General features: G+C 42.6%; 2 protein-coding genes across 6 annotated transcripts; one reads left to right on the top strand and one right to left on the bottom strand.

Moving 5' to 3' along the window:
- Positions 1 to 6,352: 6,352 nt before the first annotated feature.
- LOC134284100 (uncharacterized protein K02A2.6-like) lies at positions 6,353 to 11,605 on the top strand. 5 transcript variants are annotated; one of them, XM_062842394.1, is made up of 3 exons: positions 6,353 to 6,866; positions 6,929 to 6,997; positions 7,059 to 11,605. In XM_062842394.1, the coding sequence occupies exon 3, from the start codon at positions 7,073 to 7,075 to the stop codon at positions 11,087 to 11,089; it is 4,017 nt and encodes a 1,338-aa protein (XP_062698378.1). In that variant the 5' UTR covers positions 6,353 to 6,866; positions 6,929 to 6,997; positions 7,059 to 7,072; the 3' UTR covers positions 11,090 to 11,605. The 5 variants fall into 5 exon arrangements, with proteins under 5 accessions (XP_062698378.1, XP_062698377.1, XP_062698375.1 ...); XM_062842393.1 differs by having other exon boundaries at positions 6,926 to 6,997; XM_062842391.1 differs by having other exon boundaries at positions 6,354 to 6,586; positions 6,663 to 6,866; positions 6,926 to 11,605.
- On the bottom strand, positions 11,312 to 13,120 carry LOC109419210 (histone deacetylase 3). Its single transcript, XM_019693417.3, has 2 exons — positions 12,960 to 13,120; positions 11,312 to 12,710 (listed from the first exon to the last, which is right to left on the bottom strand). Exons 1-2 carry the CDS (start codon positions 13,115 to 13,117, stop codon positions 11,573 to 11,575), a joined length of 1,296 nt encoding a protein of 431 aa, XP_019548962.1. The 5' UTR covers positions 13,118 to 13,120; the 3' UTR covers positions 11,312 to 11,572.
- Between the last annotated feature and the right edge of the window lie 11,767 nt (positions 13,121 to 24,887).

The following is a 24,887-nucleotide window of genomic DNA, read 5'->3' as shown; positions in this document are numbered from 1 at the left end:
ACGCATATCAACACCCTTAACAGATAGCTTGAAGAACACTCTTTCTAATAAGGGTGTTGATGTGCGTGGGTGGATGCAGATGGGCCCTACAGAGACAAAAACATGTTTGTTTACGCAAAGCAGATAGGCCCTTTTCAAATGTTCGTCCAGAATTGGATAAATCCGTAGACTACACTAAAGAAAATCCGCAGCTAGTTTTCATGTGCCAAAACAGATTTTGTGAAATCAAGCTTTTCAAAAATGAATGCATTGCACATATGCACATACATTTAAATATTGCATTTGTTTGATTTTGAATGCACCTTTGCGTGAGAACGTTTATGTGCATGCACAAGCTTACGATATTTTTGTCTTCTTGTTATTATTATAAAGAACTAGCTGTACCCGGCAAACTTTGTCTTGCCTACTGCGTTTTTTGACGTTTCAAGTCCCTAGCCAAGCGCCCAAGTCCCCGTTCAAAATGTATGAAAACCCGATTTTCAAAAACTCCCAATTTTCCCATGTTTTAGGCTTCATAAACCTTCCTTGGGTGAAAACTAACAGAACAAAACTTAGACGACCCAAATCGGACCACCCGTTCGCAAGTTATGCGCGGTCCCACGTATGCCACTGCATTTTTATGTTAGACTAGCTGACCCGGCAAACTTTGTCTTACCGTCTTGTGATGGTTTGACAACTGCTGAGCTCAAAATAGCACCGCACTCTAGATTGATTTCATTTCGGTCGTGTTGATTTCCTCCCCAGCTCATAGAAAATCAGTTTTTTCAGTTTTGTAACTTTTCTAGTTGATTTTCGTAGCTTTTTGTACATATAAACACAGCCACCACGAAAACGAATCGAACCGTGCCAGAGCCATCCTAATCGGTTCAGCCGTTTGTGAGTTTTGTTGCCTCAAAGGGATTACAAACTCATTTTTATATCGACACCAACATTTCAAAAGGGCGTAACTGCTTTTGGAATCATCACCTTCTTTTAAAGCTGTGGATCATGTGTTATGATTTCCATGTTTATCACAACAGGTACCAGATGGGAAAAACTCTCCTCTTTCCGACAACCACGGTGGTTTGAGTGTAAGGGAGGCAGTACGACCTACAGCTTTGAAAGAAGGTATTACTTCCAAATGCAGTTACGCCCTTTTGAAATGTAGGTGCCGATATATATAGATATAATTTGAATCTTGCGATTAGGGTGTGGTCCTCCTTGACGGCAAAGTCAGGGAAACAGCGTATGGGATTCGGAGTGGAAGCAGCAGAAATGATTAACACGCGAGAACTACGTTTAACAATCGTTTAATCGAGCGAAAGGGAAAAATACATGTGATTGCGTGAAGCGCTAGTTTTGGAATGAAAAATGAAGTCTTTGTCTTCTCTCTCCACTTGCGGTAGGCGCAAGGTAGGGGTGCACACGTAGGTGCGCACTATCGCTTGGGATGTGTGTAGTGGTAGACGATGCACATTTCGACACTCCTCCTCATCGGGTATCCGCTTCACACGTCGTCCACCATCCCGAGCATCTCGAAGAACTGCTTGTGTTTCTGAGGTCCCAGAGGCTTCGTTAAGATGTCTGCAACCATAACTTCCGTTGAACAGTACACCAACTTGATCTCCTTCTTCTCGGATAGTTCGTGAATGAATTTCTCTTTGGTGTCGATGTGTTTTGATCGACGGTTCGACTTCTCTGTTTTCACGAACGCCAGGCACCCCTGGTTGTCCTCGTTCATGGTCGTTGGCTGGTTCTGAATCTCCCCGAAATCCCGCAGAAGCTGCCGCAACCAGATGGTCTCTTGGCAGGCCTCGGAGAGTGCGACATACTCCGCCTCCATTGACGAGAGTGTTACGCACGACTGTCGCCGACTCGTCCAGGATATCGCTCCTCCTCCAAAGTAGAATACCAAACCGGATGTTGATCGCCGGCTCTGGGGATCTCCAGCCCAATCGGAGTCTGAATACCCGATCAACGGTTGATTACTATTTCCGCCCAACTGTAGGTAACTGTCCTTCGTCGCTTTAAGATAGCGCAGTACGCGCTTAGCAGCGGTCCAATCTGCTTCGGACGGCGCGGTGAACTTGCGGCCGAGAATCGCCGTCGCAGCTGCTATGTCCGGTCGGGCAATGACTGACAGATAAAGCAATCCGCCAACCAAGCTTCTGTATACCGTTGCATCCTCGAGCAACTTGCTTGTTTCCTGCGACTTCAAATATCCCGGGTCCATGGGAGACTTTGCTGTCTTGGCTTGATCCATTCCGTGCTTGTCCAACAGCTTCTCAATGTACTGCTTCAGTCGAACGAAGTATGCTCCGTCCTCGCGACGCACCTCCAGTCCAAGGAAGTGCCGAATCTCGCCGAGACTGGTTATTTCGAACTCTTGGGCAAGTCCTTGGTAGACCCGCTCCATTTCCGCTTCATTGGACGATGCCAGCTGCATGTCGTCGACATACACTAGCAGCAACACCGTAACTTCGCCATCTTTCTTCACATACAGGCACTGGTCCGCTGCCGACGCCTTGAATCCCAACTTGATCAGTACATCGTTCAGCCTCCTATTCCAGCATCGCGCCGATTGGCGCAACCCATAGATGCTCCGCTTAAGTCGACATACAAGCTCCTCCTGTCCTGGTACAGCAAATCCGGGCGGCTGGCGCATAAAAATCTCTTCTTCTAAGGTCCCATTAAGGTACGCCGTCTTAACGTCAAGATGGCGGACCACAAGTCCACGATTCGCAGCTACTGTCAAGAATATCCGCAGCGTTGTCTGACGAGTAACCGGTGCGAACACCTGATCATAATCGATCCCGAACTGTTGCGTATGTCCTTGCGCCACAACTCTCGCCTTGAACTTTACCACCTCATCAGCTTCGTTGCGCTTAAGCTTAAAGACCCACTTGGATCCCACCAACTTGCGTCCTTTCGGCAGCGGTACTAGGTCCCAAGTACCATTGCGACGGTGGGAGTCCATTTTGTCCACCATGGCACTTCGCCACTCCGGATGTTCGATGGCCTCACGGTAACTCACGGGCTCTTCAAAAGCACAGGCAGCTATCCCCACGACGTAGTCGTCGTATCGTTTCGGTACGGCTCCCAGGTTCTTCCTGCTTGACCGGCGAGTACCGCCAGTAGCGCCTTCTTCTTCTTCGTCCTGGCTAGCGGAATGATAGTGCTCCTCATCGCTCACAGAGTCGTCGTCGTCTTCACGGAGGTCAGGCTTTTTCCGCAGCCCGATCGCCTCCTTAGGTTCATCCCTTCCTTCTTCGGTCTTGGTGTCCGGAACCGAAACTGGCAATTCCACGGCTGACGTTCCATTGCCGAGCTCGATGAAGCGCGCATCCCGGCTGATGGTTATGGAATCCGTCTCTCGATCTACAAACCGGTAGCCCTTGTGTTCCATCGAGTAGCCCACAAAGTTCAGCTTCACCGCTTTCGAGTCGAGCTTGCTCCTCCTGTTTCCAGGGATATGGACGTAGGCTTCACTCCCAAACACCTTCAAGTGCCCAAGATCCGGTTTCCTACCCCACCACAGTTCATAGGGAGTTTTCGCGACCGACCTCGATGGCAGACGGTTCTGGAGGTACGTGGCAGTTAGGACGGCCTCGCCCCAAAACCGCTTCTCGAGCCCCGAATCAACGAGCATGCAGGTCGCCATCTCGTTGATCGACCTATTCTTCCTCTCTGCTACACCGTTGGACTGGGGGGAATAAGGAGTGGTGAACTGGGGCTGGATGCCCTCGGACTTGTAGAAGCTCCTAAGCTCTTTATTGTCGAACTCGCCCCCACCATCCGATCGAATAACGCGGGGTTTGCGTCCGAAATTGTTCTCCGCCCAGCGTACGTAGTCGATGATGTTCTGCGTGGCTTCCCATTTGTGCTTCAACAAGACTGTCACGGTGAATCGGCTGTAATCATCCACCAGGTGCATGACGTACCGATTGCCGCTCGGCGTCGTCGTCTTCATCGGCCCACACAAGTCCGTATGGATGATGTCCAGGACCTGGGTCGACTTCCTCTCGATAACAGCCGGAAAGGGTGCTCTTGCGGCTTTCCCCTCCATGCAACACTCGCAAATCAATCTTAGACCACAATCACTCACCTGGATTCCGGTGGCTAGGTTCTCCTTGAGAAGACGCTCGGCGGCCGCCCAGTCTCGGTGACCTAGACGACGGTGCCACTGATGCTGGCAGTCGGGTTTGTGTTGACCTACCGTTGCCTGCATCGAACGCTCAGCTTGACGAAGATGGTATAGTCCACCGCAGCGGACACCTGTCGCTACGACGGATCCTTTCGAGTTAACTACTCGGCAGCCGTCACTGTTGAAGCGCACTTCCAAATTCTTCTGCGCCAGCTTTTCCACAGATATCAAGCTGGTCGACAATCCCGGAACGTACTTCACTTCACTAATGTCGATTCTGATCGGCTCTTCGTCACCGTCAATCCCGTATACCACGCCACTGCCTTCGCCGAGAATTTGGGTTTTCTTCCCGTCGGCGAGGGTTATCCACCCGCCAGCGAATTCCCGAAGCGAGGCGAAAAACGATTTATCGTTTGTCATATGTGCACTTGCACCACTGTCGATTACCCATGATCGACTCTTCTCGTCACTCGCGGTGAAGGCAATGCCCTTGCTGTCATTCTGGACCACTTTTGCCTTCGCATTTTCACTTTTCTTCGTGGTGTTTTCTTCTTTCTTCGAAGCTTGAAGCTTCCTGCAATTCCGCCGGAGGTGGCCAACCTTCTTGCAGAAGTGACACACCCGGCTTTCTTTCTCCGGATAGCTTTCAGCAGACCGCATCGCCTTTTCCACTTTTCGCGCACTACCGGTATCACGCTCTAGCCGACGTTGATAATCGTCCATCAACCGCGATTTCACTACGTCGAGAGAAATGTCATCTTCCGACCGGCTATCAAGAGCAGTTACGAGTCCGTCAAAAGAAGGCGGCAGGCTTCGAAGAAGCAAGCAAATTTTCGTGTCCGAATCGAGGGTCGTTCCGGCGGCATCCAATCGATCGAAGAGGTCATCGATTTCGAGCAAATGACGCTCTAAATCGCCGCGCTCCGGAAGGTTAGTCGAACACAATTTCTTTAATATCGAAACGCGCACTGAACGGGAGGACTTCTGGTGATAAGCTTTAAGAGCATCGTACACTTCGCGAGCATGAACACAGGCTTTCACCAGGGGAAGCTGACTATCTTCGAGTAGCAGCACTAGTGTCGCTTTCGCTTTACGGTCGGATTTCTCCCACGCGACGGTACGATCCGCTGCGTCGGGAATGTCGTCCTCGACCACGTCCCACAAATCTTCTCGGCACAACAAATTTTCCACGCGCACTTTCCACGTAGCCCAATTCGACCCGTTGAGCCGCGGAACGGAAAATTTCGCATCACTCATGCCTGTTTTTGTTTTTCTCACTCAGGCGAATAATCCCCGTGCCGACTGGCAACACAAACACTGTTTTGTTTTTGTTCACTCTCGGTGGCGATCGTCGAGATCCGCCTGCTGTGCTCGCACGGTACACTGTTTCTTCGTTCCCTTCTTCGAGCAGTGTTTACTCGGAACACTAGGGAAAATGGAACACTCTCTTCGCTTCTCCGTTCGTCGAGCTACGCTGGCTCGGAATTCTTCTTCCTTTCTTCTTCAGCTCCGGCAGAGGAATCACCACTTGCACAAGATGGCGCCCGAACACGTTCTTTCGCGATATTCACTTTTTCTGCTCGTCGCACACGCGGCGGAATACGAACCGACGACCGTTCCGAAAAACCCGGTCACAAAATCTTCACACCGATCCCGCTGGGCACCATAACCTGACGGCAAAGTCAGGGAAACAGCGTATGGGATTCGGAGTGGAAGCAGCAGAAATGATTAACACGCGAGAACTACGTTTAACAATCGTTTAATCGAGCGAAAGGGAAAAATACATGTGATTGCGTGAAGCGCTAGTTTTGGAATGAAAAATGAAGTCTTTGTCTTCTCTCTCCACTTGCGGTAGGCGCAAGGTAGGGGTGCACACGTAGGTGCGCACTATCGCTTGGGATGTGTGTAGTGGTAGACGATGCACATTTCGACACTCCTACCTATCGGAATAAATTTTAATATGAATGGTTTAGTTTTTTTTTCTAGCAATTTGAAGAAAATGGATCATTAAAATAACGAAAACGGTCGCTATGAAATGAACAGATGGCGCCACCGTAGCCTTGTGTGTTTGACATAATTCGACTGCTGTCACAATGGTCAATCTCATACAGTGGTTCCTTTGTTTTGATTTGATGCGGCGAATGCTAGAAAAGTTGGCTTTAAGTCATGTTTGTACATAGTGCTAGAACGCAATCATCGAAAAATTAAAAAAAAACACTGAAATGCTATGTGTGGTGCCTTAGCACAGACAACACTCTTATGGATGCACCATAGTAGCGAGAAGAGGTCTAGACCACGATATTCTTATAGGTACACTGTGAGAGTAGAGAGATGAAAACAAGGAAGGTTAGATTTGGTAAATTGTTTCCTGTAATAAATCGACATTTAAAATACAATTAAATTAGTATTTAAGTAAGGTATCACATATTGGCGACAGTGGAAGGGATTTTTGTTCTACCGAAGGTAAGTTTTAATCTGTTTGGGGTTGATATGGGTGAAAAATGTAGTGGAAATAACAATCGGAAAATATGTTCTACAGAATTGATCGGAAACGAAGCTGGTACTGTGGCATAGCGCAAGGTCTTAGAGACTGTAAACTAAACGGAAGCGGCTGTTTCGAGCAGCGCAGGTCAATAGACTGTAATCTGGAAGCGGCTATTACACAGTACGGGGAAAGGTCAGAGAAGACTGAAAACGGAAAGCGGCTGTTTCGAGCAGCGCTAAGGTCCCGGAGACTGAAAAGGTAAAAAATGAATAATATACATATATGAAAAAATAATCTGAGAAGAAAACATGTTTCAGTAGGAAACGCGTATCGCAGCTTACTGGAAACCTGGAAAAGCTGACTCGAGGCAATACCGACAAGTGAACGAGGTAAATATACGAATAGGAATATACAAGTAAAGAAACATCTGATTGGAATGTTTTTTTTTAGTCGGCTAATCAGTCATGGACAGGTTCGACATTCCAGCATTCAAGTTCAAACAGATTCCTCCCAACGAAGTCCGTGATGAATGGGTTCGATACAAACGACATTTCGAGTACCTGGCTCTAGCCAACGCGATCACGAATAAGACGCGATTGAAGCATATATTCCTGGCCAAAGCCGGACCAGATGTCCAGGAGGTTTTTAGCAGCATTCCAGGGGCAGATGTAGAAGAGGGCATAGGCGTGAACCCTTTTGAGGTCGCAATTGATAAGCTTGATGCGTATTTTGCTCCAAAACAGCATGAAGCTTACCAGCGTTTCTTGTTCTGGTCACTGAAACCCCAGGATAAGGACGAGTCACTCGATAAATTTCTGCTTCGATCAATGGAACTAGCGAACAAGTGCAATTTCGGAAATACGAGACAAGAGAGCGCGGAGATAAGTGTCATTGACAAACTGATTCAATTGTCCCCTCCGGATCTACGCGAAAAACTGTTGCATAAGGATCATCTTACTCTGGATGAGGTTACTAAGATTGTCAACACACATGAGTCCATCAAGTTTCAAGCAGGACGAATGTTTGGTGCGAATGCTTCCCACGAATCGGTTCCAAGCGAAATCAACAAGATTCACAGCGCGCAAAGAGATTCTGGGTATGAATGTTCTCGTTGTGGCCGCCGCGGACACAGTGGTATGGATCGTATTTGTCCGGCGAGAAACAAGCCGTGTGACTTATGCCGGAAAATTGGTCATTTTGCTAGATGCTGTCGTACTACCCGTCCCGCACAGAAGCGCAAATTCGAAAACAGACTCGATGATGGTGAAACCAGCCGGAAACGATTGAAGTATGAAGCGGTTAGGCACGTGGATAACCTGGAAGAAGGTAATGGTGAGGATAGCGTTCCATGCTTCGTGTTTAACGTTGGAGATGGAGACGCATTCTTGTGGGTATCCGTAGGTGGAGTACTCATTCAAATGTTGATTGACTCAGGCTGTCAGAAAAACATAATCGATGACGTGACTTGGGCGAATATGCAAGAACAAGGTGTGAAGGTGGAAAATCGACGATCGAATTCTGATCAAAACTTCAGAGCATATGGGAAGGCATCCGTCCCATTGGTCGTAAAGCAGGTGTTTGAAGCGGTGATCAGAGTCGAGAATAACGAGAAACGCATCGAGAAAGTAGCAACGTTTTATGTGATAGAGGCAGGATCGCAACCGCTGCTAGGCAGAATCACAGCTAAGGATTTGGGAGTGCTGGTTCTGGGTTTGCCTAGTACGGATGCTCCGGAAGTCTTCCGTTTGGCGTTAGAACAGAAGCGACCATTCCCCAAATTGAAAGGTGTTTTGTTGACCATTCCGATCGACCGCACTGTCACACCAGTGTGCCAACATGCTAGACGGCCTCCATTGGCACTTCTAGACAAAATTGAGCAGAAACTCGAGTCTTTGCAGGCGTCAGATATCATTGAACCGGTCAACGAATACAGTCAATGGGTTTCACCACTGGTGACTATTGTGAAGGATAATGGTGACCTCCGGTTGTGTGTAGATATGCGGCGGGCTAACCTGGCAATCAAACGCGAGGGTCATTTAATGCCAACATTCGACGATTTCTTGCCGTTGCTCAGAAATGCCAAGGTGTTCAGCCGGTTGGACATCAAAGACGCGTTCCATCAACTTGAGTTACACGAATCGTGCCGTGACATCACAACGTTTATCACACACAAAGGGATGTATCGTTACAAACGGCTCATGTTTGGTATATCGTGCGCGCCGGAAATGTTCCAAAAAGTTTTGGAACAAGTTTTGGCAGATTGCGAAAACGTTGTGAGTTTTATCGACGACATCCTAATCTTCGGGGGGACTGAAGAAGAGCATGACCGAGCTTTGGAGAAGGTCATGAACGCTCTTAAATCGAGAAATATTCTGCTGAATCACGATAAATGTGTCTATAAGGTAAAAGAGGTTGATTTTCTGGGTCACCACGTGTCGGAAAATGGCATCAAACCGACAGAAGATAAAATGGCCGTTTTGAAGTCATTCCGTGCTCCGCATACTGCAGAAGAATTAAGGAGTTTCTTAGGGTTGGTAACCTACGTCGGACGATTTCTTCCAAATTTAGCTACGATTTCTGCACCACTGAGACAGTTGACCCATACTGGAGTCAAATTTGATTGGAAATCAGAACACGAAGAAGCTTTCCGGAAGCTGAAAGAGATGGTAACGGATATCAAAACGCTGCATTACTTTGATAGCTCTCTGAGAACTCGCGTAGTAGCTGACGCGTCGCCGGTTGGTCTAGGGGCTGTTTTAATACAGTTTTCTGACCCGAATAACGATTTCCACCCTCGAGTAGTGAGTTATGCCAGCAAAAGCCTCAGTCCGACAGAAAAACGTTACTGTCAGACTGAGAAGGAGGCGCTTGCCTTAGTTTGGGCAGTCGAGCGGTTCTCAGTATATCTTCTTGGACGGAAATTCGAATTGGAAACGGACCATAAACCGCTAGAAGTAATATTTGGTTCCACATCACGACCATGTGCGCGCATCGAAAGATGGTTGCTTCGCCTACAAGCCTACACATTTGTAGTTCGTTATCGCAAGGGTTCTGAAAATGTTGCAGACAGTCTTTCGCGGCTACCAGAGTTCGGAGAAGATCACGAGTTTGATGGTGACAACCAGTTCCTGGTGTTAGCCATTATGGAATCTGCGGCGATCGATATCAGTGAATTGGAGAAGGCTTCTAAAGACGATTTGGAACTTTTGGCTGTCCAGGATTATGTACGTTTTGGAAAATGGTCTGCCGAGGTTAAACCGTTCGAACCATTCCATTCGGAATTAGGGTTGACTGGCGATATTCTGGTTCGTGGAACCAAACTCGTGGTTCCCAGAGCATTGAGAAACAGAATGCTGATTTTGGCACATGAAGGTCACCCAGGAGAAACTGTCATGAAACGGAGATTAAGAGATCGTGTCTGGTGGCCCGGGATGGACCGTGAGATTTCGAAGTACGTAACGGCGTGTGAAGGCTGCAGATTGGTCGGTTTACCGAATCGTCCAGAACCAATGCAAAGAAGAGAGCTACCAACAAAGCCGTGGGTAGACGTAGCTCTTGATTTTATGGGACCACTTCCCACCGGAGAAAACCTCATGGTTATTGTCGACTATTTTAGCCGCTACAAGGAAGTCGAAATTTTGAAGCAGATAACGGCTGAAGAGACGACAACCAGGCTACATAAGATTTTCACACGTTTGGGATTTCCTGCCACAATCACTTTGGACAATGCACGGCAATTCGTTAGTGCAAAATTCGAGACCTACTGCAAGGACCATGGTATTCGTCAGAATTATTCCACCCCATACTGGCCTCAAGAAAATGGCTTAGTTGAGCGCCAGAATCGATCGCTACTCAAAAGACTTCAGATAAGCCATGCGCTAGGTCGGGACTGGAAAAATGACTTGATGGATTACCTTATGATGTATTATTCTACACCACACTCCATCACAGGAAAGACTCCTACTGAAATGATGTATGGTCATACAATACGCTCAAAGATTCCCTGTCTAGGAGATATTGAAACTACGCCTCGAGATGATGAAGTTAGTGAAAGGGACCGGGTTCTGAAGGAAAAAGGGAAGGAACGTGAGGATCAACGACGACTGGCAAGAGAATCAGGAATACAAGCAGGGGACACCGTTCTTTTGAAAAATTTGCTACCTGGTAATAAACTAACACCTACATTCAACCCAACGGAATACCTTGTCTTGAATAAGGAAGGATCGCGTGTTACGGTGAGAAACAAAGTTTCGGACAAAGTGTATCGACGTAACGTTGCTCATGTAAAACGAGTTGTTGGGGACCCCGACAAAGCAGAAAACAGCCAATCAGAGACTGAACAGCTTGAGCCAACAACTGATGAATCGTCTCCGTCAACATCGTTCAAGAATCTTGACCAACCGCAACATCTTGATCGTTCTAGGATGCGCCGGGAAGTAAAACTACCGGATCGGTTCAAGGATTTTGTGATCTCGGAATAAAGTAGCGATCTCATAGAGAAAACGAGATGTGGTGCCTTAGCACAGACAACACTCTTATGGATGCACCATAGTAGCGAGAAGAGGTCTAGACCACGATATTCTTATAGGTACACTGTGAGAGTAGAGAGATGAAAACAAGGAAGGTTAGATTTGGTAAATTGTTTCCTGTAATAAATCGACATTTAAAATACAATTAAATTAGTATTTAAGTAAGGTATCACACTATGCGAAGATTTTTTGAATTTATTATTACTAGAATCATTATAAAATGTGTTTGCAACCGTAATGTGCTACGATTTGCGTTTAAGCTTAATGGAGATGTACAATTAAAATCCTAATTTTAAAGTATTTGTTTTGCAGTTGAACGTTCCTTCCAACCAACCCATGCTACAATAAGATGGTCAACCCACCAAACGTCCACATTGAGCTTAAAATCCTACTTAAAGCCTAATCCGCTAAGCAACTGTTACGCTAACCCTAACGCTACGGTTCGCTTTCGCTTTTATCGTTATCGTTCTCCCCGTCGAAAAACTCGTTCTTCGGCTCGACCTGCTTGTCCTCCTCTTCCTGGGTCATCCGCGCCTCCGGGTTGGGTTCCTCCTTGACCTTGACGTCCTCCGGCAGGGCATCCTCGGGAATGTCGAACATCTGCACACTGGGGGCATGCTGGCACATCTTCAGATTGTCGTACACGTGCCGCGTGATGGCCTCCAGGTACTGCTTGCTGTTGGCGTTGTCCTGCCGGCTGGGAATGTCCGGATGGAGGGTGAAATCCGGCGCGAAAAACTCCAGGTAGTCGTTCATGGGAAGCTCATTGGAGATCGTTTCGTCTATCAGGAGGGAAGTCTCGTACGTCCAACAGCGGGCGACATTCCGAAGAGTGTAGCCTCCACCTCCCACAACCAGAGTCGGAACGTTCAGATCTTTGACGAATTTGACACACTCTCCGTGCCCTTTGGTGCTCAGCGAGAAGCAACCCAATCGATCTCCGGCTAGGGAATCGGCTCCACACTGCAGTACAATGGCCGTTGGCTGATAGAATTCCATGACAGCGGATATGACCGGTTTGAACACTTGCACGTAACTCTGATCATCGATACCTTCCTTCAGGGGCACATTCACCGAATAGTATCGCCCGGACTCCGCGCCGATCTCGTACATGTCTCCGGTTCCCGGGAAGAAGTAGTTCCCGTACTTGTGGAACGAGACCGTCATCACTCGGTCCGTCAGATAGAATGCTTCCTGAACGCCATCCCCGTGATGCACGTCGATATCGATATACAAAACTCTCGGGTGATACTTCAGCAGTTCCAGAATCCCGATCACAATATCGTTCACGTAGCAAAACCCGGACGCTTCGAACTTCTTCGCGTGGTGCAACCCGCCGGACCAGTTGATGCAGATGTCGCTGTGGTTGTGGTTCAGCTTCTGTGCCCCCTCCAGCGACGCTCCGGTGTACATGGCGCAGAACTCGAACAGCCCGTCGAACACCGGGCAGTCGTCTCCGACGTTGAACACCGATAGGCACTTGGTGTAACCCTGGATGTTCTGAGGTGTTACCCGCTGTAGGAACTCAATGTACTCGTCGCTGTGGAAGCGACACATGTCATGTGCACTGGCCCTGCGGGAGAAACAATAAAATAATTTAGTTAAATACGATTGAGGTTCTTGTTTTGGCAAATAGGTGAAACCTGATGGGTATAGCAGAGCCAAGGGCAGAGTAAGTACATATCAAATGAAACGAAGTTTCATAATCGGATTCACATTAAGAATAATGTGTTTGATTGGCACATTGCTGAATGCATGACCCATTGATTGTGGAGTAGATTAATGTTAGCTGTCGCTCACCATCTTCGACCCCGGTACTTACTTGTACGGCCGGTAGATCTGCATCTTCTTGTGCAGCCCATAGTTCATCACCAGATGGTGTATAACCGACAGTCGATGTGGCTTCATCGGATGCCCGGGCCCGTAGTGGAAGTTTCCGACATCCGGATTGAAGAAGTAGGACACCTTCTTGCTGCTCATGCTGCCGCTAGTCTAATTAATTGAAATTATCCTAAAAGGCGATCGATTTCCCGTTGCGCCTTGCGCCTGCCTGCTTCCTCCTCTCAAATGTAAATCGTATCGGACTCCTCGTCCTCGTCTATGTACTGCTTCCAGGCGTAAATCACCAGCAGGAAAAACACCGCCGCCAGAAGCCGCTTGGTCAAACCAAAGTCCAACGATTTGAGTTTTAGCTCGACGTCGTCGTCGTCGTTGAATCGCTGCCGCTGCCTATTTCCGTCGTGATCTAAGTCTTGTTCATCTAGGAAGCGATGCTGGAGCGAGTGATGCTGATGCGGATTACGAAGTTGCTGCTGCGGCTGCTGCTGATGTGAATGCAATTGAAGCGAATGATGCGTATGAGTTGAATGCTGGAGCTGAATCGCTTCAAAGATCATCCAGCACAGGTCCGGTTCTAATGGGGTCACCACCAAGAGGAAAACTACCACTGTGACCACTGAAGAGGAATGCACCGCTCCTGACGACGGGAATCCATCCGCCGGGCGGGGACGGGGATCAAAATAGCTAGCAGCAGCACCGACCGAGCGAGCCGTCCGCCGTCGTCAACCGCTGCTGCGGTTTTATGTAATCCTGCAGCCCGAAATTGATTTTTGTCCTCCGTTCCGCTACCTGCTTCTCCTCTCTTCGCGCGCGGTAATGTTGCAGATAAAAAATGCACCAAAATTGCAAGAAGCCACCAGGATATGTGTTTTGTTGGATGCCGTGAAATTACGGGACTTCGGACGACGAGACGCGACGACGGCGACGACGCTTTTTGCACTCGCGACTACGACTGACAGATCAGAACAGACGCTCTCATCGAGGGGGTTTGGCCTAATGGGTCAACTGGAAGAATAAAAGAGAAACTTTCCAAAAGGACCTATCTTATAAGTTATAAGTACGGATATTTCTGGAGTTCGATTTGAATAGGTCGTAAGTAACAAAATTTAGAAAATTAAGTTTATTGTTTTAAACCTGAGTGTCGCGGACTGACTCAATATGCTCTCTCATCGGGAGCCAAACATCGGGAGCCAAACATTGAAGATAGAGGTTATGTTAAACCTTGTTGAACCTGTGTGATTGATTGAAGAGTATTGTTATCTAGGTGCTGCGGATATAATCAAAACTGTTGTCACGATATCTCCATTTGCCGCTGTCAAGCCGTTGGATAGCGAGGAGAAGGATAAACATTGTTTTGAGCCTATTTTAGCAAATTTTGTAACAACTATCCATCAACATTTCCATCGCGAATGGAAAATAATAAACTTTGAACACGAGAACAAAATCGGAATGTTGGTGGATTGATCATGTTTACCATTTCCGAACAGCGTCGCGACGGCGTGTTTGACAACCGCGCTGAGAGAGGTGGTTGCAAGAAAATTGAACGCTCGTGCGTGTTTACAAGCTGTGCGCCGGGAGTGTGTAGGTGTGTGTTAGTTAGCTTGAAAAATAAAACCGTTTCTATTCGCACCACCTAGTTTTAAACGATAGATTGTATACTCTTTGATGCGTGAAAAAAAATTGGTGTCGATACACGCTACACGCTAAGAAAATGTTACTCTAAAATGAGTAAGATTCACACAAAACTGAGCTAAACTGGAACAGCTCAAAAAATGAGTAAATTGCATTTCCATCGATAGCGCTGGCCCAGGTGCAAAAATCCAACTGGTTTAAGCCGTATAATATTATCGTCGCACCACCAAATCGAAGTCGTCGCTAGAAGCACATGCGAAGTTGCAGCTGCGAAGTAAATTTGAATCTATTTTTTCTGTTGCGCATCATTAAGCTAATTAAGAGCAACAATATGCACTAATCCAAATTGAGTTGCGACATTTCTAAGTTGGTTAAAAATCAATTTTCGCACGTTCGGTCACTTCGTATTTCGACCAAAAGCATAATATTCTTCACATCAGCAAGAATATTATACAGCTTAAACTGATAAGATTTTCGCACTTGGGCCAGCGCTAGCGCTGGAAAAAAAATTTACTCAATTTTGAGTTGTCCCACTTTAGCTCAGTTTTGTGTGAATTTTCTGACCGTGTAAGGTCAGTTTACCTTTTTTCCAAAAAGTGCACAACCGCAAATATGCGTAAATGATACTCAAATATAGGTAAACAAGACTTAAATATGGGTAATGTGTACCTAAATATGAGTAAATTGTGACCCAAATATGGGTAAATATTACCCATAAATGCGAATGTGCACTTTTCCAAAATATGAGTTTTATTTACCCATATTTGCGTAAAGTTTACGCAAATTTGATTAAAATTTACCCATATTTTAGAAAAATAGGTAAACTGACCTTAAGTGCCCCACACAATGCATACGTTTGCGTGTGCGTGACAGTAGTTTGACACATTTCCTATGGGAAAACTGTCAAAAAAACGCAAACCTCGACGGAACGGATGCTATGTGTTCCAGGCTTTAGCGTGTAGTTTATCCCGATTTTTTTTTCAAAAAAGTTTAAACATTTCGACTTAACCGACAACATTATTTTTACGCTAAATCCTGTCTGTAGTGTATGGATGCTTATTATTATGAAAATTTTATAAAACGTGATGTGTCTATTTGCAAAGTCAGAATTGATTTTGGTGTAACCGCTTAGTCGGGATACGTTACACCAAAACCAACCATGAACAGCTCGCGTGCTGTCTGCACAACCGAGAGCCGACATTCGCATCTAGTTTGGTGATGGTTGGTAGTCCACACACACATGCATAGAGGCGTCTCCGGTACAGCGTTGTGCGAATGAAACTGGGTTGATGTATGGTGGACGAATGAATGAGGGAAGAGTTTCGCCGGCAGAGATGAATGTTTGTGTTGGTGTGTATAGGTATGGGAAGAAGCGGGCTCGGAGCTCTTTGAATTTAGGAGTTCAGTTTGTTAACGACTTTTAGGACGAACGAACGTCTTTTAGGTGGGTTAAAGTTTTTGGTCGGATTTTGGCAATTTTTGCTTGATTCGGCTTGTGTAAACCTTGAGTTTACTACATGGCGCAGCTGGTAGGTTTGCATAGGAAGCTATTAATTGATTGCATGTTACAAAATAGAATGTAGAGCGAGCAGGACTCTACGTAATACGAATTCCAGAGCGAGCAGGTCTCTGAGGCATTCTTCTTTGATCGAATGCTAACAAAAAAAAAGAAAAAAATAAGTAGAGCGAGCAGGACTCTACGTGGAATAAAAATCCAGAGCGAGCAGGTCTCTGACGTATTTTTTTTTTCGGTGATCGTGTGATTTGAAATAGAAAGTAGAGCGAGCAGGACTCTACATGACACACATTCCAGAGCGAGCAGGTCTCTGGGGCATTTTTTTTCTTGTGAGAACGAATGATTAAGAGTAATAAGTAGAGCGAGCATGACTCTACGTGAAACGAATTCCAGAGCGAGGAGACATTTTTTCCTGTGACAGAATGCTACAAAAAAAAAGTAGAGCGGCTCTACATGTTACAAAAAAAAATCCAGAGCGGACAGGACTCTGAGAAAATTTTCTTCCCTGTTTGAATGCTATACAGTAGAAAGTAGAGTGTTCAGGACTTAATGCAAAGAAATAAAAAAAAACAGATCGAGCAGGAATCTCAAGTATTTTTTGTAATTGAATGTTATAAAGAAGAAAGTAAAGCAGGACTTTCCAGAGCGAGCAACATTCTGGAGTATTAATGGTTTGAGATAATAAAAAAAAAGTCAAAGTTCGTGGTGGAATATTACAAAGACAACAGACCTGTGACCAAGATTTTACATAATGAAATCTACAGAGCGATAAGAGCTCTGAGAAAAAGTACACTGGAAATAGAAACGTCATGTTAAAAATGTCAGAGTTAGACTTCGAATCTTATTCTGGACCTGACACTTGATTGGAGACATTGAGCCTGAACACCTCAATCCTTGATAGTGTAGTTGAAGTCAGCGCAGAAAATCTCTTATCAGAAAATTATTCTGAAAAATAAGATGGAGTGGATTTATGACTGGAATTCTATTGGATTAAATTTCAGTTTGATTTGAAGTAATTTTGTTTTGGTTTGATTATTGATTTGATTTCAACGGAATTGGATTAACATTGGATCTGAATTAGATTTGGAATGGATATTGATAGGAATTGGATTTGGAGTGGGTTTAGATCGGATCTGGATTAGATTTGGAATTGATTTGTAGTGGATTTGGATAACCTTAAAATAAGGCTAGATTGGGATTTGGAATGGACTTAGATTGGATCTGAATGGGATTTGGATAGGATTGCATTTGAATTGAATTCGAAGTGGATTTAGATTGAATCTGCATTGAATTTGGAATGGATTTGGAATGAATATAAATTGGATTTGGATTCGGTTTGAATTGGATTTGTATAGGGATTGGATGTGGAACGAGCAACCCTCTGAGGTATTTATGTTGTGGTCGGCAAGACTCGAGATGATAAAAAATGATGATATGCCCTTACCGGGAAGAAAGAAGAGTGAAATGGATTAGTGATGGATGATTGATGAAGATTGTGAGATTTTTTTCCTGTTGGAGTGCGACAGTTGTAAACAAAATATATCAAGACTTGACGAAGTTCCAACTGTCAAGTGATAATCACGTAGTAATATTGACCGTGGAGTGAGTATTGTACAAATTGTATTCCTGAACAATTGAGACAGCGTATTTTTTTCTGTTTAAAAAAAACTAGTGGAAGGGCTAAAATAAGCTTCAACATGGTTTAAGAAAATAATAGAGAAATAAACAACGAAGAATGCAAATTTTGTGAGGATCAAAACTTTTCAGTTTTATATCAAAACCAATTTGAAAAAAAAAAATCAATTTTGGATTTTCATTGTTTTTGGATTTGCTATGGATTGGTTGTTAATTAGATTTAGACTGAATTTGCTTCAAAAGAGGATTCGAATTGAAATGGATATAGATTATATGTATTTATGATTTAAATTGTGTTGGAATTAAATCAAAATTTGTTTGAGATCTAACTTGGAATGGAAATATTATTTTTGTATAAATTTAGATTTTAAATATGTTTAAAGCGGGATTTAAGCTCGACCTGAATTAATATTGGATTTGAAATGGATTTAGATTGGATTTGGATTGGATTTGGATTGGATTTGGATTGGATTTGGATTGGATTTGGATTGGATTTGGATTGGATTTGGATTGGATTTGGATTGGATTTGGATTGGATTTGGATTGGATTTGGATTGGATTTGGATTGGATTTGGATTGGATTTGGATTGGATTTGGATTGGATTTGGATTGGATTTGGATTGGATTTGGATTGGATTTGGATTGGATTTGGATTGAATTTGGATTGTATTTGGATTGGATTTGGATTGGATTTGGATTGGATTTGGATTGGATATGGATTGAATAAGATTTCTATTGGATTTGGATTGAACTGGGTTTGGATTGAATTGGATTTGGATTGAATTACATTTTTATTGAATTGGATTTGGATTGGATTCCAATTTGGATTGAATTTAGATTGGATTTGATTTGTATTTGAATTGCCTCCGGCTGAAAATCCCCATAATAAAGAGCCAATAATAATAATTGTATTTGAATTGGATTTGGATTTGCATTGGATTTGGATTTAGATTTGCATTGGGTTTGGATTGGATTTGGATCGGATTCGGATTGGATTTCGATTGGATTTGGATTGGATATGCATTGGATAAGATTTCTATTGGATTTGGATTGAATTGGATTTGGATTGGATTTCAATTCGGATTGGATTTCGATTGGATTTCAATTGGATTTCGATTGGATTTGGATTGGATATGGATTGGATAAGATTTCTATTGGATTTGGATTGAATTGGATTTGGATTGGATTCCAATTTGGAATTGATTTGGATTGGATTCGATTTGTATTTGAATTGGATTTGGATTTGCTTTGGGTTTGGATTGGATTTGGATTGGATTCGGATTGGATTTTGATTGGATTTGGTTTGGATTTGGGTTGGATTTTGATTGGATTTGGATTGAATCGGATTTAAATTGGATTTATATTGGATTTCGACTAGGATTTTGATCAGGTTCGGATTTGATTTGGATTGGACTTAAATATGATTTATATTGGTTTTCAATTGGATTTGGATTGGATTGCAATTGGATTTGGATTGGATTTGGATTGGATTGGCATTGGATTTGGAATAGATTGGATTTAAGTGGATTGGTGTGGATTTGGATTGGATTTTTACTGGATTTCGATCAGGTTTGGATTTGGATTGGATTTGGGCTTGGATTGGATTTGCATTGGATTTGGATTGGATTTGGAATGAATTTAGATTGGATTTGGGTTGGAGTGGATTTGAATTGGATTTCTATTGGATTTCGATCAGGTTTGGATTTGATTTGATTGGATTTGAATTGGATTTGCATTGGATTTGCATTGGGTTTGGATTGGATTCGGATTGGATTTGGATTGGATTCCAATTGAATTTTAATTGGATTTGGTTCCGATTTGGATTGGATTTCGATTGGATTTCGATTGGATTTCTATTGGATTTCGACTTGGATTTTGATCAGGTTTGGTTTTGATTAGGATTGGACTTCAATAAGATTTATATTGGATTTGGTTTGGATTTGGATTGAATTCAAATTGGATTTGGATTGCATTTCGATTAGGTTTGGATTGGATTGGACTTAGATCGGATTTGGATTGGATTTGGATTGAACTTGGATTGAATTTCGATTGGATTAAGATTGCATTTCGACTGGATTTGGGTTGGATTTCGATCAGGCTTGGATTTGATTTGATTGGACTTGGATTGGATTTGAATTGGATTTGCATTGAGTTTGGATTGGATTTGGATTAGATTTTGAATTGGATTCGGGTTGGATTCCGATTGGATTTCGATTGGATTTGGTTTGGATTTGGGTTGGATTTTGATTCGATTTGGATTGAATCGGATTTGGATTGGATTTCGACTAGGATTTTGATAAGGTTTGGATTTGATATGGATTGGATTTGGATTGGATTTTGATAGTATTTCAATTGGATTTTGATTGGAGTTGGTTCGGAATTGCATTGGATTTCGATTGAATTTACACTGGAGTTGTATTGGATTTGTATTGAATTTCGATTGGATTTGGAATGGATTTCCATTGGATTTTGATTAGGTTTGGATTGGATTGGACTTGGATTGGATTTAGATTCGACTTGGATTGGATTTGGATTTGGTTTAGATGGTGCTTGGTTTGAATTTTAAATAAATTCATATTTGAACTCTACGCTTGATAAAGAAATAGACTTTTGAATGAATTCCAGTTAACTGAAGGTAATATTTATTGAGATTCGATTAAGATTTGTATAACGTCTGATTCCTTAGTCAAAATTTAATAGGACTTAAATTCGGTTTGGAACTCAATTGAGTAATGATAAGATTTAGATTGTATTGATGTTAGATAGAATTTGGATTGGATTTGACTCGATTCTATTTGAGATACTTAGATAAAATTGGATTTGGATCGAATTGGACTTGGATTCGACTGAGATTCAACTTGATTTGTATACCCGAGTAGGTGAGAAAATCTAACAAATAACACATTCAGTTATTAAAAAAATGAATTACTGAAGAACAAAACTGATATTTGTTTGATTGAGATAAGAAGTAAAGCAGCAGAAATAATATCAAAATCTAATATGGAGAAGTGCTCAATAATAGCTCGTTAAGATATTACAATATCAAAATGTTAGCAGACAAGATTTGTCCACCTTTTCTTGAAAAAAAAATTGCCAACATCCAGCATCGAACCTACGACATTAGCATTTATGGACGGCGATGCTTACCACTCAACTGCGGCTCACTGTTGTAAGTATCATGGCAACAAGAGCATGAGGTTCTTCGTTTCAGCAGCACATGGCATTTCACTAACATTGAGCCATCTCTATGGGTGTATGTGTTTCATTTGCAGAAGAGCTAAGTTTGTTTATGTAGAAATTTTCAGCTATTTCGACAAGAACAAAAACTGATATCATATCACTTTGAGTTATTGGTGCAATATTCTTTAAATTTTGAATAACACATCAAGATCACATCGAACTATGACAGCACAAATTGTTCGGTTTGAGATTTTATTTAGATATTCTCGTCTGCCCGGGTATGAAATAAAGGTTTTAATTTCTATTTGGATTTGATCGAGATTGACTTTGAATGAAGGATTTGAATATCGTATAGAAATTAATTTTGTTTTGGAAGGTTTGAATTCCATTAATTTATTAATGGATATTAATTAATGGATTTGTTTCGGAAAGGATATGAAGTTGGGTTGGTGTTGAATTTAAATTTAATTGGAGGTTGAATCAAATTTTTGATTGATTGCATTCTAATAAGTTAGGTTTGTTCTGTAGTGTTATGTTTAAAAGAATGTTATGTGCTTTTCGATATGATTTTGATACAAAACTGTAGGATTTCGAACTAATTTCATAAAGTGGTATGAGAAAAAAAATGTCTACCTCGATGCGTGAGAAATTTCTTATGAATGATCAAGTGCGATTGTTTAAGATCAAGTATAGACGTTCAAGAAAAAAAAAAATACTATAAGATAAACCACATAATGATGTTTTCATTAATATTGGTGTCGGCCTTGGCGAGATGAAATTGAAAAAAAAAAAACTAGGTACTGACTATGGTGTCGCAAGTATTCATTTCTGATATGTTATGAAATTGAATGTAATGTAATATTTTTACCTATTTCTTACTAATAACATAATTTTAAAATGGAAGAATTTGAGAGAAAACATGTAATATTGTATCCAGTTTTTTAAAATGTCAGGTAAAATGTATTTTTATTTTCGAAATTGAAAGATGACGATTACACCTTCCTCATTGCAATATATTATCATTTGACTACACCATTTGGTACAGAATAGTACAGGAAAACCAATAGAAACATGTGTTTGGCAGTGAAATTCTGCACTGAGGGCGTGATGTCATTGTACAAGTCGCGTGAAGTTCATGACATTTTACCGCAGCGCCATGAAAAATATAAAGTGAAAAAAATATAAAATGGCGCAATATCATTAAAGTATTGATGTATGTACTAAACTTTTGCAAACCAAATTTTCAAGAGTAGAGAAGAAAGCGATTGTAGTGTATGGATGCTTATTATTATGAAAATTTTATAAAACGTGATGTGTCTATTTGCAAAGTCAGAATTGATTTTGGTGTAACCGCTTAGTCGGGATACGTTACACCAAAACCAACCATGAACAGCTCGCGTGCTGTCTGCACAACCGAGAGCCGACATTCGCATCTAGTTTGGTGATGGTTGGTAGTCCACACACACATGCATAGAGGCGTCTCCGGTACAGCGTTGTGCGAATGAAACTGGGTTGATGTATGGTGGACGAATGAATGAGGGAAGAGTTTCGCCGGCAGAGATGAATGTTTGTGTTGGTGTGTATAGGTATGGGAAGAAGCGGGCTCGGAGCTCTTTGAATTTAGGAGTTCAGTTTGTTAACGACTTTTAGGACGAACGAACGTCTTTTAGGTGGGTTAAAGTTTTTGGTCGGATTTTGGCAATTTTTGCTTGATTCGGCTTGTGTAAACCTTGAGTTTACTACACTGTCCATTCGAGCTAATGTCGGAAAATGGTCGTAATGTCAAAAAATACCTAAATATGAAAAAGTATGCATTCGACCTTATGTCAGCAGAAAGTTTTATGAACAGAAGTTGTCAAACTCAAGAAATTTGTTCTTACGACTTTTTGTTGGCATTGATTTTTAAAGATTTTTGCTTAGAATTATTGGAATATCTGTACATAATTCCGTGAATAGAGTGCGAATATATTGAACTTGTATTGTCTATCCGGTTGGAATCAAGACCGACATTCAATCAAAAATTTCCATTTTCTTGGTCCACAAGTGTCGCAACTGTTTCGCATCTAGTGCGCTGTGTTGCTGACAACAACGGGAAGGATGCGCACTACTTTTGACATTATTAAAAAACGTCGCGAGTTGGGTCGCGTCGCGACTTGATTGTGCGAAGTCCGGTTTGGTGGCGGCCCGACAATAGTCAGGTAAGTTATTCGATTAGAACAAATTTCATCCCTTATTTTTTTACTTTGGGGAACGTTAAAAAATTACGTCCAACATTTGTGGGAGGGGGGGGTCTAGAAAAGTGTGACAGTACGTGTATTGGGTATAGGGAAATTGCGTGACAGAGGGGGGAGGGGGGGTCTAGAAATCCCGAAAAACGATGGACGTAATTTTTGAATCTTCCCTTGCGGTTATAGAGAATACGTAGCAAGGTGCATGTTGTTGAGTATTCCTCAGCGGAAAACTGGAATCATTTCAAAAATGATCTCGGAACCCTGTAGCTCGGTGTAGCCCTACAATTAATAATTCTTGGTAAGGATATCCTTTGACCCGAGCTTTGACCTTTAAAAATTCCTTTAAGGCTTTTTACGGCATCATCAGCATCGGCAGCCATATTGGATATGAAGCTCGAAATTTCAAAGTGATAATTCTCGACCACTAAAGCGAATAGTCGTATGAAAAAGTATCATCCTATCTGCTCACTCGTAGTGATTGTGATGATACTTTTTCTGCTGCATGGCTGCAAGATTGACAGTTTTTTATCACTTCAAAATCGCGAGGCAAACAATCATTGAAAAGCAAAAAGTCAATGATTCGTATGAGAGCTTGGTGATGCATCATGACACCTTAAAGTTAAACTGTAATATTTGCTTAGAATTTATTGGCACTTATAATACATTTCAGGTCGGAATAATGTTATCGATCGCGAACTGCATAAGCACTTTCAATGCCCCAATCTCACAAATCGTAGGAAACATGCAGAAAAATAAATTGTAAACACAATTAAATTCTAGTTCAAATCAACCGATTTTTCAGTTTACTATAGCGACAAACTGATTTTTAGTTTAAATTGAACTGTGCCATTGTTTGATAATACAAATATTTTCATTTGTCGATTTTTTTTGACAGTTTGTTAAAACAAACAGAGATATGGTATTTTCAACATGAAATAATGGATTGTTTCAAACGACTGCACTGTTGCCACTAACAAACCCGGGATGTGATTGTGTTGGTGACGGCAGCAGCTGCGGCAGTTCGGAAATCTATTTTTAGAGCGTCGGTAAGCGGATGGGGAGGAGATCGACTAAAAAAAGACAAAAAAGGCGAAACCGATCAACTTTTTGTGGATGCTGTCGTGAGTACCTGCACGTTATCCATCACGGCCAAAGCTGCACTTGAAAGTTGGCGTGATGGATTTGCACACGGGGCTGATCACTCTAATAATATTAAGAACTTTTAAATATATTTATTCAAATCTAATAAATTTTAATGCTATAAAACTTCGAGCACTGAACTGAAATATTATGCTTCAATCACAGCAATCACTGACTCCTTACTTATTTCTTTGATTGTTTGTGTCTGTCATTTTGAAAGTCAGATATTCTAAAAATTATTTCAAGGTAAAATTTGTTCTTGATTCCATTTGATATCCAGGTATATTTTTTATTCTAGGGTGAAAATATTCAAAGTTGTTGAGGTGGGACTCTCCATTAGTACTATATAGGATCTCCAAAGACTAGGATCCCGAAGGACTCCATAGTGCCCCTAAAATGCCACCTTTGAATCATCAAGACACACACTTGGGATCCTTCGCAGTTTAGACCCACACATCCCATATTCTAGAATATCGAGGATTCCTGGACTTGGAATTTAACCTCAAAGTGCTCGAAAATGTGTAAAAATATACAAAAAATATATGAGTACAAAAATAGTTTATTTTCGCCCAATAAG

The sequence above is a fragment of the Aedes albopictus genome, chromosome 3 (genome assembly GCF_035046485.1).
Source record: "Aedes albopictus strain Foshan chromosome 3, AalbF5, whole genome shotgun sequence".
Taxonomy (NCBI): domain Eukaryota; kingdom Metazoa; phylum Arthropoda; class Insecta; order Diptera; family Culicidae; genus Aedes; species Aedes albopictus.
The sequence above is the reverse complement of the archived record's forward strand: the minus strand, read 5'-3'. Positions and strand labels throughout refer to the sequence as shown.

Bases quoted from the DNA above. Each gene is read 5' to 3' on its own strand.
- LOC134284100 (XM_062842394.1), top strand. From the start codon at position 7,073: ATGGACAGGTTCGACATTCCAGCATTCAAGTTCAAACAGATTCCTCCC.
- LOC109419210 (XM_019693417.3), bottom strand. From the start codon at position 13,117: ATGAGCAGCAAGAAGGTGTCCTACTTCTTCAATCCGGATGTCGGAAAC. The intron at 12,711-12,959 runs GTAAGTACCGGG...TTTCTCCCGCAG, and splicing joins CAGATCTACCGGCCGTACAA to GGCCAGTGCACATGACATGT.